Source organism: Pseudorca crassidens, chromosome 2 (genome assembly GCF_039906515.1).
Source record: "Pseudorca crassidens isolate mPseCra1 chromosome 2, mPseCra1.hap1, whole genome shotgun sequence".
NCBI lineage: Eukaryota > Metazoa > Chordata > Mammalia > Artiodactyla > Delphinidae > Pseudorca > Pseudorca crassidens.
The window spans coordinates 150,887,844-150,901,166 of record NC_090297.1 but is presented as its reverse complement, the minus strand read 5'-3'; the positions used below and the strand labels follow the sequence as shown (position 1 = coordinate 150,901,166).

The 13,323-nt window shown below is 35.9% G+C and overlaps 1 protein-coding gene across 3 annotated transcripts in view; it reads right to left on the bottom strand.

Moving 5' to 3' along the window:
- The window catches only part of RBBP5 (RB binding protein 5, histone lysine methyltransferase complex subunit), a 35,989-nt gene that overhangs the window by 16,948 nt on the left and 5,718 nt on the right, over positions 1–13,323 (bottom strand). For 2 of the 3 annotated variants that reach the window (XM_067729259.1, XM_067729258.1), the window contains exons 2-3: positions 7,270–7,295; positions 6,258–6,430 (exon numbers count right to left, since the gene is read on the bottom strand). The exons of the other annotated variant lie outside the window; for it this stretch is intronic. In XM_067729259.1, the coding sequence (XP_067585360.1) occupies positions 6,258–6,430; positions 7,270–7,295 (199 nt within the window). The remainder of the gene's footprint in view (positions 1–6,257; positions 6,431–7,269; positions 7,296–13,323) is intronic. 3 annotated transcript variants of the gene reach the window in all.

The following is a 13,323-nucleotide window of genomic DNA, read 5'->3' as shown; positions in this document are numbered from 1 at the left end:
TCACTTTGTTGTACAGCAGAAACTAACACAACATTGTAAAGCAATTATACTCCAATAAACATGAAAAAAAAATAATGGTTGAAAATTTCCCAAATTTGGCAAAAGATATAAAACACACAGCCTCAAGAAGCTAGGCAAACTTCAAACAGGATGAGCTCAAAGAAATCCACTCCAAGACACAACCTTCTGAAAACTAAAGACAAAGAAAAAAATCTTGAAAGCAGAAAGAGGAATGACACGTTACCTACGGGGAACAATAATTCAAACGACAGCAGATTTCACACCAGAAACCATGAAGGTCCAAAGAAAGTGACAGTTTTTCAAGTGCTGGAAGAAAAGAACTGTCATCCCCAATTCTACATCCAGAGAGACTAACTTTCAAGAACGAAGGGGTAATCAAGGCATTTGTCACCAGCAGATCTACCCTAAAAGAACGGCTCAAGGAAGTTCTCTAAGCAGAAAGGAAACAATAAAAGAAGGAATCTTAGAACATCAGGAAGAAAGAATAATGAAAAAGGTTTTAAAAAATTAAATACTTTTTTCTAGAGTTTTGATGTTTGAAGCCAAAATTATAAGTTATATAGGTATCAATATACATAAAGGAAATGTTTAAGACAATTATACTATAAACAAGGGAGGGTAAAGGGATGTAAAGGGAAGGTTTCTGTACTTCACTTAAACTAGTAAAATGTCAACACCAGTAGACTATGATAGGTTATGTATATACCATGTAATACCTAGCAACCATTAAAAAGCTATACAAAGAAATACACTAAAAAATACTACAGGGGCTTCCCTGGTGGAGCAGTGGTTGAGATCCTGCCTGCCAATGCAGGGGACGTGGGTTCGAGCCCTGGTCTGGGAAGATCCCACATGCCACGGAGCAGCTGGGCCTGTGTGCCACAACTACTGAGCCTGTGCTCTGGAGCCCTCGAGCCACAACTACTGAGCCTGCGTGCTACAACTACTGAAGCCCGTGCACCTAGAGCTCGTGCTCTACAACGAAGAGTAGCCCTCGCTTGCCGCAACTCGAGAAAGCCTGTGAGCAGCAACAAAGACCCAGTGCAGCCAAAAATAAATAAATAAATAAATAAAAGAATAAAAAATACCACAGATAATCAAAATGGAACTCTAAAAATAGTTCAAGTAACCCACAGAAAGGCAAAAAAGAAAACAGAGAAATGAAAAACAGAAGAGACAAACAGAAAAAGAAACCCCAAATCAGTCTTCATTCAAATTTTGCAATGAAGAGGAGTTGCTGCTGAGGAACATAGAGGACGCAACACAGTTCATGATTAAGAACAGAGGCTCAAGTCAGATTTATGCTCAAGCCTAGACATTACAACCTTCTAGCTGCGTGATCTTGGGCAAGTTATACAGCCTTTCTGAGCTTCAATTTTCTCACTTATAACATGGAAATAATAGTATCTACCTGCAGACTCTCGAGAGACTTAACATTAATACATAAAAAACTCTCAGTGCAATACAGTAAGTGCTCAAAAACCATTAATTATATTAGAGACAAGATAAATGTATTCCCAGACTTGTAACTCACAGCAGAGGAAGGGAGGAGTAAACTGAGGAAGTGAATGTGGAGGGACTAAGCTCAAGTCTGCATACAAAGGACTCAGGTGCCTGTGTCTCCCACAACCTCTAGAACACTCCCAGTCAATTAGAAGATCCTTCTGGAGAATCTAAAAAAGAAGATGCCTACAGATACTGTAACTTGAGGGTTGATAACAAAAAAGCCAATGGTCCACCCAATTTCAGTAGATGATGGGAGGGTAAAAGGGTGAGATAAAGCTCACATATACTGTAATAAAAAGTCACGGATAAGTTCTTGAAATTAACAAACTAAGAAGAAGTAATATGCATAAATACTTTAGAAATATGAAGACAAATATTAAGAGAAACAAACCAAAAGAATGGAAGTACACTGGGAATGGGACATTATTGGATTATTGGGAATGGGAAGAAACAAGGGACAGCTTCTGCTGCTGTTCCCCTAAGCATTTTAGCACAATCTGACTATGAAACAGAATGTTAGCTATATTTCCATTTTTCCTTTAAACCCTCTGCATTTTAATAACTTTTTCTTTCATAGCAGGCTTGTATTTCTGTTATAATAGAGGGAAATCTATTTTTAGAAATTAAATTATAATCAGAGGTGAAACTAAGAGGGGTTTTCCCATTAAAACTAACAATATATTCTTCAATTCCAAATTCCATAAATTCAAGAATTAGGGATTCTCATACATCCTCACATCTGACAATACTGTTTCGTTCCAAAATACAGACAGGTCTTTACTAAGTCTAATATCTTAGAGTCTTAAACATCATTTCATTCTACCTATGGCCCCCATCCAGTGACTGAATATCTTCTGTAGCATCCCTATGAAGAGACAGCAAGCCGAAGCAGGGCCAGTCCCACTGGTAAGTTCTTTCCTGGGCAGTCCATCCCATCCATAGGCACCTTTGCTTGGGAGCTCATCTCTATTCTAAGGTAACATTTGTTTCCCTATAAATCCCGTTCACTACCTACCAGTCCTGCTTCTTCTCCTTAGGTCAATTTTTGTCTTGCACATGTCAGTTCTTTAATAGCTGAAGACAGCTATCATGCCTATCCAAAACTTCTCTTTGATGAAATTTTCTTAGTCCCTAACATGTTCAAATACTACACAACAATTAAAATAATACATAAAGTTATATACTAAATGAGGATGAATCAAAGAAAAATGCAAAATGCATATAACTACAGATCATAACTCTCATGTATACTTATATATACCAAAAATTAGGGAACAGTTAAATAATTATGATGCATACATACTAAGCAATACTATATATATCGTATGTACACACACACACACATATATCAACACAGAAAAACATCCACTATATATTAAGTGGAAGAGCAAGCTAAAAAACAAAATGTATAGTATGTCTCCGCTTTTTAAAAAACATACACATGTATATGTGTATGTGTATTTTTATACATGCTGAGGGAGATACAGATATATCTTACAGATGAAAGATATATTCCATATACTCTAATACTACTTACCTTAAAGAGTAGACAAAGAGCTTTCGTTTTTTACTCTATATACTCATATATTGTTTGAATGTTTTAAAGTTCTTAATAATCAAGTTTTGTGATAAAAAGTTTTAAAATGTTGGAGGGAGAGGGGGAAAATCTCTCATTGTTCAAACCCTTTGACCTAGCAGTAACATACTTTTGGAAGTCTACACTAATGAACAAACATAGATCAAACGCCTACTGGGCATCTTCACTAAGATATCCCCACCCATCCAACAAGTACCTGAATGCCTACTACATACCAGGTATAATGCTACAGTAAAATGGCAGACAAGGTTCATGTATCACAGCACCTACCATGTTCCAGGGAAGATACTCATAAAACAACTATTTGCAATAAAATACAACAGGAGACACACAACCGTGATCTCAAATTCACCATTATCACCCTCAAATCTTACACTTAACATCTTCATCCAAGCAGGAAACCTGAGGATCTTAACTTCTCTACTTCACTTACACTCCTTATCTAATTAATGCCTAAGACCTCTTATTTCTACTATTTCTCACATCTGTACCATTCAGCTCCATTCCTACTGCACCTATCCTCATCAGCTCTAGCCTAGGCCACTGCAATCCTAACTTCATTCACTGTCCCCTTCAATCTCTTTCCCACATGCTGTTCTAGAGATCTTTCTAAAATAAAAAGCTCATCACGTCACTTTCCTTCCTAAAGTCCTTTAATGGCTTCACAGTACCTACACGATAAAGCTCAAATTCATAGTGTGGCACACAATGTGCTCCATGAGGACCTGTTTACCTTGGCTGTTGCCATGTCACATCTCTGATACCACAATCCAGCTAATCTGAACTACCTGCAGTTCCTCATTTTACCATGCTTGTTTCAAGCTGATGTGCTTTTGCCTGTACAGCACCTTCTGCTTGGAATACAACTGGCAAACACCTAGTCATCTAACAAGTTTGAGGTTAGAAATTACCTCATCTTTGAAGCCTTTTCTGACCACACTTCTTCTCCAATACAATTGATCATTTCCTCCTTTGCACTTTTGCCTCCACTAAATCGCAAATATAGTTCTTAGGTAGGACCTACAAAGCTTTAGTACATGTAGCTGTATGCACATGTACCTCCCCCTACCAATCAAGAATCTCTCCTTACTTGTTTTTGTGTCCCCCAAACCCTAACCCTAACCCTAATCGTAAATGCCTAAAGCAGTATCTGGTATATAATACATGTTCAATGTTTGCTGAAGAAATGATTGTATGAGAGAAAAACTTTATGTGCAAAGACGTTGACTGAACATTATGTAGCAGAGAAACAAAAATGGTTAAGTAAATTATGGTTTATCTATCAGAAGATATTTAGCCATTAAAAAAAAAGTTTTTAAAGGCTACACAAGCAGGAAAATGTCTGGTCAGTGTTAGACAGGAAAAGAGCAAAATATAAAATAAAACATAGCACGCTTACAAACTATGCTTTTTATTTAATTTTTAAAATTTATTTATTTATTTATATATTTTATTTTTGGCCGTGTTGGGTGTTCGTTGCTGCGCGCAGGCTTTCTCTGGTTTCGCAAGTGGGGGCTACTCTTCATTGCAGTGCACGGGCTTCTCATTGTGGTGGCTTCTCTTGTTGAGGAGTACGGGCTCTAAGTGCACAGGCTTCAGTAGTTGTGGCACATGGGCTCAGGAGTTCTGGCTTGTGGGCTCTAGAGTGCAGGCTCAGTAATTGTGGCACAAGGGCTTAGCTGCTCTGTGGCATGTGGGATCTTCCCGGACCAGGGCTCGAGTCCGTGTCCCCTGCATTGGCAGGTGGATTCTTAACCACCATGCCACCAGGGAAGTCCTACGCTTTTAAAAAATTATACACAGTAACAAATCAAAATATTTACAGTAGTAATATCAGAGTGGTAAGACTATGGGAGATAGTCGTCTATCTTCTACTTTGCTGTATTTTCCATAATTTTCTAAATTATTATTATTTTATAATAAAAATACATGTTTTGTTTTTTTTTTCCATTACGCGGGCCTCTCACTGCCGCGGCCTCTCCCATTGCGGAGCACAGGCGCCGGACGCCCAGGCCCAGCGGCCATGGCCCACGGGCCCAGCCGCTCCGCGGCATGTGGGATTTTCCCGGACCAGGGCACGAACCCGTGTCCCCTGCATCGGCAGGCGGACTCTCAACCACTGCGCCACCAGGGAAGCCCAATACATGTATATTTTTAGTGATAGTTCTAAAATTAGATTGTGATGATCGTTGCACAACTCTGAATATATAAAAACAATGAAATGTACATTTTAATTGGGTGGATTTTATAGCATGTGAATTATATGTATCTTAATAAAGCTGATAAAAATGTATGTACCTACTTAAATCTTTATTGCAAGAGCACAACAATAAAAAAAATAAATAAAATGCAAAGGAACTGGAAAGAACCTAAGAAATCATACAGGCCAGTTCTCTCATTTTGCATATTAGAGAAACGTTTTGGCCAAAGCCGCCAGTTCATTAGTGGCCAAAGCTAGACTGGGATTCAGGCCTCCTCCCAATCCAGTGCTTTATAATACCACTGCTGCTTATATTTCGACAAAAGGAAATATGTTAGTTTAATAAATCTAGATCTGATTAGGTGTTTTTGGTCCCAAGTTCATTTAAAAGAAGTGCTGCCCCAAAATAAAATTTTCTGAAAACAGATAGTCCCTGAGAATAAGAATGAAATCAATGGGATTTATATAATACCCGATTTCAGCTCAATATATTTGATGGGAAGCCTTAATAACTACAATTCAATGAAGGAACAGGCATGTTTGTGTTCACTAAAACTACTGTAATTCAAGAACATGGACAAGGCTGGACACTTTGACTTCCAAGCTGCCCTCCTAACCAGGATTTTTTTATTCTAAATGAAAGGTCAATACCACAAGAATACTACAGCTGCAATCTGTAAATGTCTCATTTCAGTACTGAAATATTCTCAGACAGAGCCTGATACAGATCCATATTACAATGAATTTCTCCCCCAAAGGTGTTGAAAGCAGCATGGATTCAAGGTCTCCATAGGCTATGAGAAATTATGTTACTAATGGCTGTATATTTAAAACTCTAAATATTAAAATTTATCTAATGAGACTGGCAACTACACAGTCACCGTTCATCCCCCCGATTTAAATATTTAATACATTAACTTTAAAATTCCTTACCATAAGGAACAGACTGGATGAATGTGCGCACTAATTATTTTAGCAATGCCTCTTGTCAAGAAATCCCAGATGACAATTCGGCCGTCATTACAGCCAACTGCAAGCAGTGTGCCCCACCTGTTAAAGGTGCAAGTCAGGGCCATGCTGATACAATCCAAAGTTCCATCAGCTTCCTAAAGATTAAAATGAACATAAGAATATAGACAATAATACCCAGGTATCCAAATAATTTCTTAAAGTTTCTCTAACATCTATGATAATTCTCTTGAATTTAAATTATGATGTATACCAAAATAATCTCTATGTGTGTTCTCATATCTATTAAACTAGCCCAAATAGAGAAATATTTATAAAAGCTAACAGAGAATTTTTAGAAACAGATGTGACCAATCCCTTGCATTACAACTATAACTTCGTACAAATTCTCCGGAAGGCAATTAGGCAAAATAAAACAGGATTCACTAAAAGAGTCATCTTACTGATCAAGTAATCATAGTTCTTGAAATTTATTCCAAGAAAAATAAAACAAAACCCCTGTGTAACATTAGGAAAATCAAACAAATTTATATTAATATCAAGCCATTTAAAATAATCACGACTACATTAAACACACTCTAAGTGTTACAAAATATTTTTACATGTAAAGCACACTTATACCATACGTGTTATTACTATGCAAAAACACTGATCAAAACTATAAAAGCACACAGAAAAAAAATTTACATGAAGGTGATAGTACTGTTTCTGAAAAATGCTTCAATCAAAAGTATTTTTTTAATTTAAAGGGAAATGAACTGTAAGATTTACATTATGTTGAAATTTCCAGCCAACATTGCCTATCTACCTCCCCTGCTGCTCAAAATTAAACATTTAGTTCCCTTTTATAGCAAAAGATCATCATATTTAATGCTTCTATTGTCAAGAAAAAAAAAAAAGATGAAAACGTAGTTTCCACTCAAACATAAAAGCTAGGGAGTTACCGTTTTCTAAAATCACAATACAATACTCTTACCTCTGGATAATTCTGCCCAAAGGACTCTGCAACAAAGCAAAGGAAGAAAGTTGATGGAACATGTGCAACATACCAGGAATCCTACAGCTCACAACTACCGCTCACAAACAGTGTACAGCAGTGGCTTGCAAAGTGTGGATGGAGAACTGGCGCCCTTTCAGGGACTCCATGAGGTCACACCTATTTTCAATATCACACCAAGATGGTATGTGCCTTTTTACTCTCATTATTTCACAAGTTTACAGATGAGTTCTGAGGCTATACGAGCTGTGATACTGAAACAGTATGAAAGCAGAATCCAGCCAACTTCTATTGATATTTAGGCAAACATTAAAGAGATTTGTAAAAATGCAAAACAATGCCACTCTTCTCACTAAATAAGTTTTGTTTTAGAAAAGTTATTTTTCATAAAAACGTTATTAATGTAAACATGTAATGGGGTGTTTTTACGGTTATTTTTATGTAACAAACTTTAAAAAATCAAATCAGTCAACTTATCTTAAATCCCAACTACTCTCTTAAAACCTTTATTAAGAGCAGCCAACCAACAGGGTTCCCTTCCTAATAATAGTACTAAGGCTATAACACAATCTGGTAGTTGGTTAAACACACAATTCTCTGTATTAATTTCTTAAGCAAATAACATTTTGGTAGACATCCCTGAATACTTTTCCTATATTAAATTTGGCGTTTATACATTAGTGATAAACATTTTGAGCTATAGTACGATACTGCCTGCTTGTCAGAAGTTTAAGGTTTAGAAGTTTAATGCAGTAGCAACATCTTTATCAGTATTTACTTATGTTATTACCTAAACATTTTATTAGCATGATATTTAAACTATACTCTGAGAACTACAGATCCAAGGAAGCTGTTTTACATTTAGGACATTCAAATAAGATTTCATCTAAAAAATAAGTTTACTATTTTTAGTTTTTTACCATATGATCCAGCAATTCCACTCCTAAGTATATATTCGAAGAAAATGAAAATACTAACTCAAACAGATACATGCACCTTAACGTTCACAGCAGCATTATTTACAAGAGCCAAGATATGGAAGCAACCTAAGTGTCCATCAACAGATGAATGGGTAAAGAAGATATAGAGTATGTGTATATATATGAATATTTATATATCTATGAATATTTATATAGATAATAAAATAGTTCTCAGCCATAAAAAAGAATAAAATTTTGCCATTTGTAACAACATGGATCAATCTGGAGGGTATTATACTTAGCGAAATAAGTCAGAGAAAGACAAATATTATATGTCACCACTTACATGTGGAATCTAAAAAATAAAACAAATGAAAGAATGTAACAAAACTGAAATAGGTTCACAGATATAGAGAACAAACTCATGGTTACCAGTGGAGAAAGGGGAGGGGGAGGGGCAATATAGGGATAGAGGATTAAGAGGTACAAACTACTATGTATAAAGTAAATAAGCTATAAGGATATACTGTACAGCATGGGGAATATAGCCAATACTTTATACTAACTTTAAATGGAGTATAATCTACAAAAATACTGAATCACTATGTCATACACCTGAAACTAACATAATACTGTAAATCAACTGTACTTCCATTTTTTTTAAAAAAAGTCTGAAAACCAGTTTTATTACATTTTGTCCTTTATAAAAATTAATAGAAATCAAAACAGTGAAAACATTAAAACTAATCAGAATACAGGCCCTAAAGTTAAGAAAACTAAAAGAAAGATGAAAATAAAGATGAATAATTGCCCCCCAACAAAAGGCAATTATTTTGATTTCTCTAATGTGCACCAGACTTCAGTGTCTGATTGCATTCAAATACTAAAGACAGGAATGAAATGAAAAGCTGAAACCAGATTAAGATAGGTTATTCTGAAAGAACCTTTTTAAAATTACTAAAGTCATACATGTAGGTAATACAGATATGTGTAATTAAAAAATGATATAGTTTCCTCCCTGCAACCCACTTACTAAGGTAAAAGCTTCCATATATTTCTATATGCTTAAACAAACATTAACATATTTAAGGTTTGTTCTTTAAACAAAATACTACACATATTATATGTATTATATGTAATATATGTATTATAATATGTATTATTAACAAAATATCTTATATATATTTCCAAAGCAATAATATAAATCTATATTCACATGATTGAGAGAAAAAAGGAGTATTCATTGAAAAATTAAAAACAAAACAAAAAAACACAACCTAAAAATATGAAGTACTCAGGAAGGAGTAGAGTATGACTTCTGTGTTCAGAGATGGGAAAGCCATATTTAAAATTCTGAGAGAAACTCCCTGGTAGTCCAGTGGTTAGGACTCCGAGCTTCCACTGAAGAGGGCACAGTTTCTTCCACTGAAGAGGGCAGTGTGGCCAAAAAAGCAACAACAACAAAAAGATTCTGAGAGAATCCAGAATCCTGGGACCATTTTAATGTATGATTACCCTTCAACACAGATTACCCCTGATTTTGTATTTTTGTTTTATGTTTTAGGTGTTGTGGGTTTTTTTCCCCTTTTTTGGAGGGTCATCCTAGTTAACAGGATTATAACAAGGAGTTTAAAGGAACACAAAGAAAAAGTGTGTATAAAAAAGACTAAGCTCGTCTGGGCCACTTTGGTTGAAGAGCCTGAGCAAGAATGCTGTCAAGTAGGGTTATGGTAGCACAAGGCCACTGCCCCTAGATGCTCAAGGCCACTTTTATATTCTCTATCCTCCCACCATCTAACCACCCATCATCTAACATTTAACATTCTGTTACAATTAGATTCTTAGGCTTGGTTCTAAAGACCAGGAAAGGGGGTAAAAAAGATGCCCAAACGTAGCTGCCAAAGAGAAATAAACGCTGGTCGGATTTAACTTCACAGTACACTTGATAATTCAAAAAACATGAATGACACATTTCCAAAACTGATTACAGAAGAAAAGTCCTTGACTGGGTCAATGAGGAAAAAACACATTGAGAGGTTGTTAAAGACCTACCATTAAATTTTTTTTAAATGTTTAATTATAAAAAAACGGACAGCAGGCCCATATGGTTTTATGAGCAATTTCTCCTAAATCTCAAGGTGCAGGTAATTACTATGTTATTCAAGCTATTTCTGAGCAGAAAAAAATATGTATTCGTGTTTTATAAAGCCAACATAGCTGATACCAAAACCTGATAAGATGATACAAAAAGAAAACAAGAGTCTCTTTCACTTAAGAACATAAATAGTGGGACTTCCCTAGTGGCACAGTGGTTAAGAATCTGCCTGCCAATGCAGGGGACATGGGTTAGATCCCTGGTCCAGGAAGATCCCACATGCTGTGGAGCAACTACGCCTGCGTGCCACAACTACGAGCCTGTGCTCAAGAGCTCACGAGCCACAACTACTGAGCCTGCGTGCCACAACTACTGAAGCCTGCACGCCTGGAGCCCGTGCTCTGCAACAAGAGAAGCCACAGCAATGAGAAGCCCATGCACCGCAACAAAGAGTAGCCCCCTGCTCTCCGCAACTAGAGAAAGCCCGCGTGCAGCAACCAAGACCCAATGCAACAAAAAATAAATAAAATTAAATTGATTCTTTAAAAAAACCCCAAAAAACAGGGCTTCCCTGGTGGCGAAGTGATTGAGAGTCCGCCTGCCAATGCAGGGGACACGGGTTCGTGCCCCGGTCCGGGAAGATCCCACATGCTGCGGATTGGCTGGGCCCGTGAGCCATGGCCGCTAAGCCTGCGCGTCCGGAGCCTGTGCTCCGCAACGGGAAAGGCCACAGCAGTGAGAGGCCCACAAACCGCAAAAAAAAAAAAAAAAAAAGAACACAAACAGTACAGGGTATTTCACCTCTAGATTCTGCAGAAATGAAAAGTAATTTCTAGCAGTGTATATAAGTATAACCGAATTCTAAACACAAAAAATCTGGAGTTTATTATTCTACCATGTAAGAAGGCATAATGGAATAGCAAGGGGAAAAAAAAAAATAGGCCTACTCCAAACTCACTCCAAAGGAACAAACAATAGCACAATGCACTCTAATGTATTCAATATATCCTTGGACGAGAATGTTTAAGAGCCATACAATCCTATGAGTAGATGCTGAAAAAAAAATTTTGCTAAAACTCAATAGCTCATTCTAATAACAGCCACATCTAACAGAAGACTACAATAAATGATAAAAACTATTAACCAAAAACACAACAATTATCATTCTAAAAGGTGAAATATTAAAACCATTCCAATTAGTATCAGCAACTAGAAAGGGATATATCACCATTATTAGTTAATATTCCTCTTAGAGGTTCCAGCCAATGGAATAAGAAAATGAAATAACTGGTTTAAACATTGACTATAAGAGATAAAACTATTTCTTTTGCTGATAACACTGAATACCTAGAAAACACAGAAATTCTAATTTTAAAAACCACCCAAATTAATAAGAAAATAAGGCAAGGTGGTTTGATACAAGAAAAACATTCAAACATTAACAGCTTTTCTTTAGGTTAGCAATCAATATCCAGAAATGAAAATGAAGGGGAAAATTCCACTCACAATGGCTAAATATTTAAGGAAAAAATGTAATAAGAAAGACATGACATGTATGAAGAAGAAAACTATAAAATCTTAGTTAAGGCCGTAAAATATGAATAAGTGAAAAGACAAACTACATTCTGGGGTGGGAAAGCTTAATGGCTTTCTCCAAAAACTAGTAAATTTTATGCAGTTCCAGATGGATTAAAGAAAAATGTTAAAAAAAAATCTACATGTACTGTAAGGTTGCTGATATATGATAAAGATAACATTTAAATTAAGTGGGAATTTATTTAATATATAGGGATGGACAACTGACTATCCATCTGAAAGAAAAAACAGCTCCAGTTCCTCTCTCATACCACATATAAAAATAAATTTCAGGTAAATTAATGATTTTTTAAAATCAAAAATCTTAGAAGAAAACCTAGGAGATCCCATGTATAATCTAGGGTGGGGAAGACCTTAACCAAGTTAGGAAAACCGAAAGAAAAGAGAAATACATTAGATTATATAAAAACTGGAACATTTTGCATGGCACAAGTTCCCATAAACAGTCAAAAGATTTAGAAAAAATTGGCAATGCAGATGACGGACAGGAGTTGACATCTACACTATAAAGCAAGTCTATACACCAATAAGGAAAAATGATCAAAAAGAAAAGATAAAGAATGTGAATAAACAAGTCACAGAAGAACAAAATGAGATGGCCTCTAAACAAAGGAAAACATCAAATTCAGAGAAATGTAAACCAAATGAAAAATGAGATGCCATTTTCATCCATCAGACAGGAAAATTTAGAGAGAGAACACCTGCTGGGGGGGAAGGGATATTGCCTATAAAAATGGGAACTGTTATAGCCGTTTGGAAAAGGAATCTGACAGCATCTATTAAAAGCAAAAATATACATAGTCCTCATCTCAGTAATCCTACAATTGGAAACCTAATCTCCATAGATGTAAACACAACAATGGGACGTAAGAATAAGGGTACTTAAACTATTGTTCTTGGTGGCAAAAAAAAAAAAAAAAAAAGACACCCCCCCCCCACACCGCATTGGAAACAAGGTAAATACCCATTATTAGTGTAATGGATGAAAAAATTGTGGTATTCAAATAAATTACACTAATTCTCTTCAAAATTTTTATTGGTGTTACTTAAGTGAAAAAAAGCAAGACACAAAGTGTATATCTCATTTTTTTTGTTAACATTATGTATATACACACACACACATATAGGCATAGAGAAAAATATGGAAGGAGATACACGGGATTATCAACAAAGAATGGAGGAGGCAAGGGAAAAAAAGAACACTTTTTAAAAAAAAGCATTTATAGGGAATTCCCTGGCAGTCCAGTGGTTAAGACTCCATGCTTCCACGCAGAGGGCACAGGTTCAATCCCTGATCAGAGAACTAAGATCCCACAAGCTGCACGGCACAGCCAAAAAATATAAAAAATAAAAAAGCATTTACAGTTAAGTTAAAATTTGATATCGTGAGTGTGTATCTACACGAACGCATTAAAAATCCTT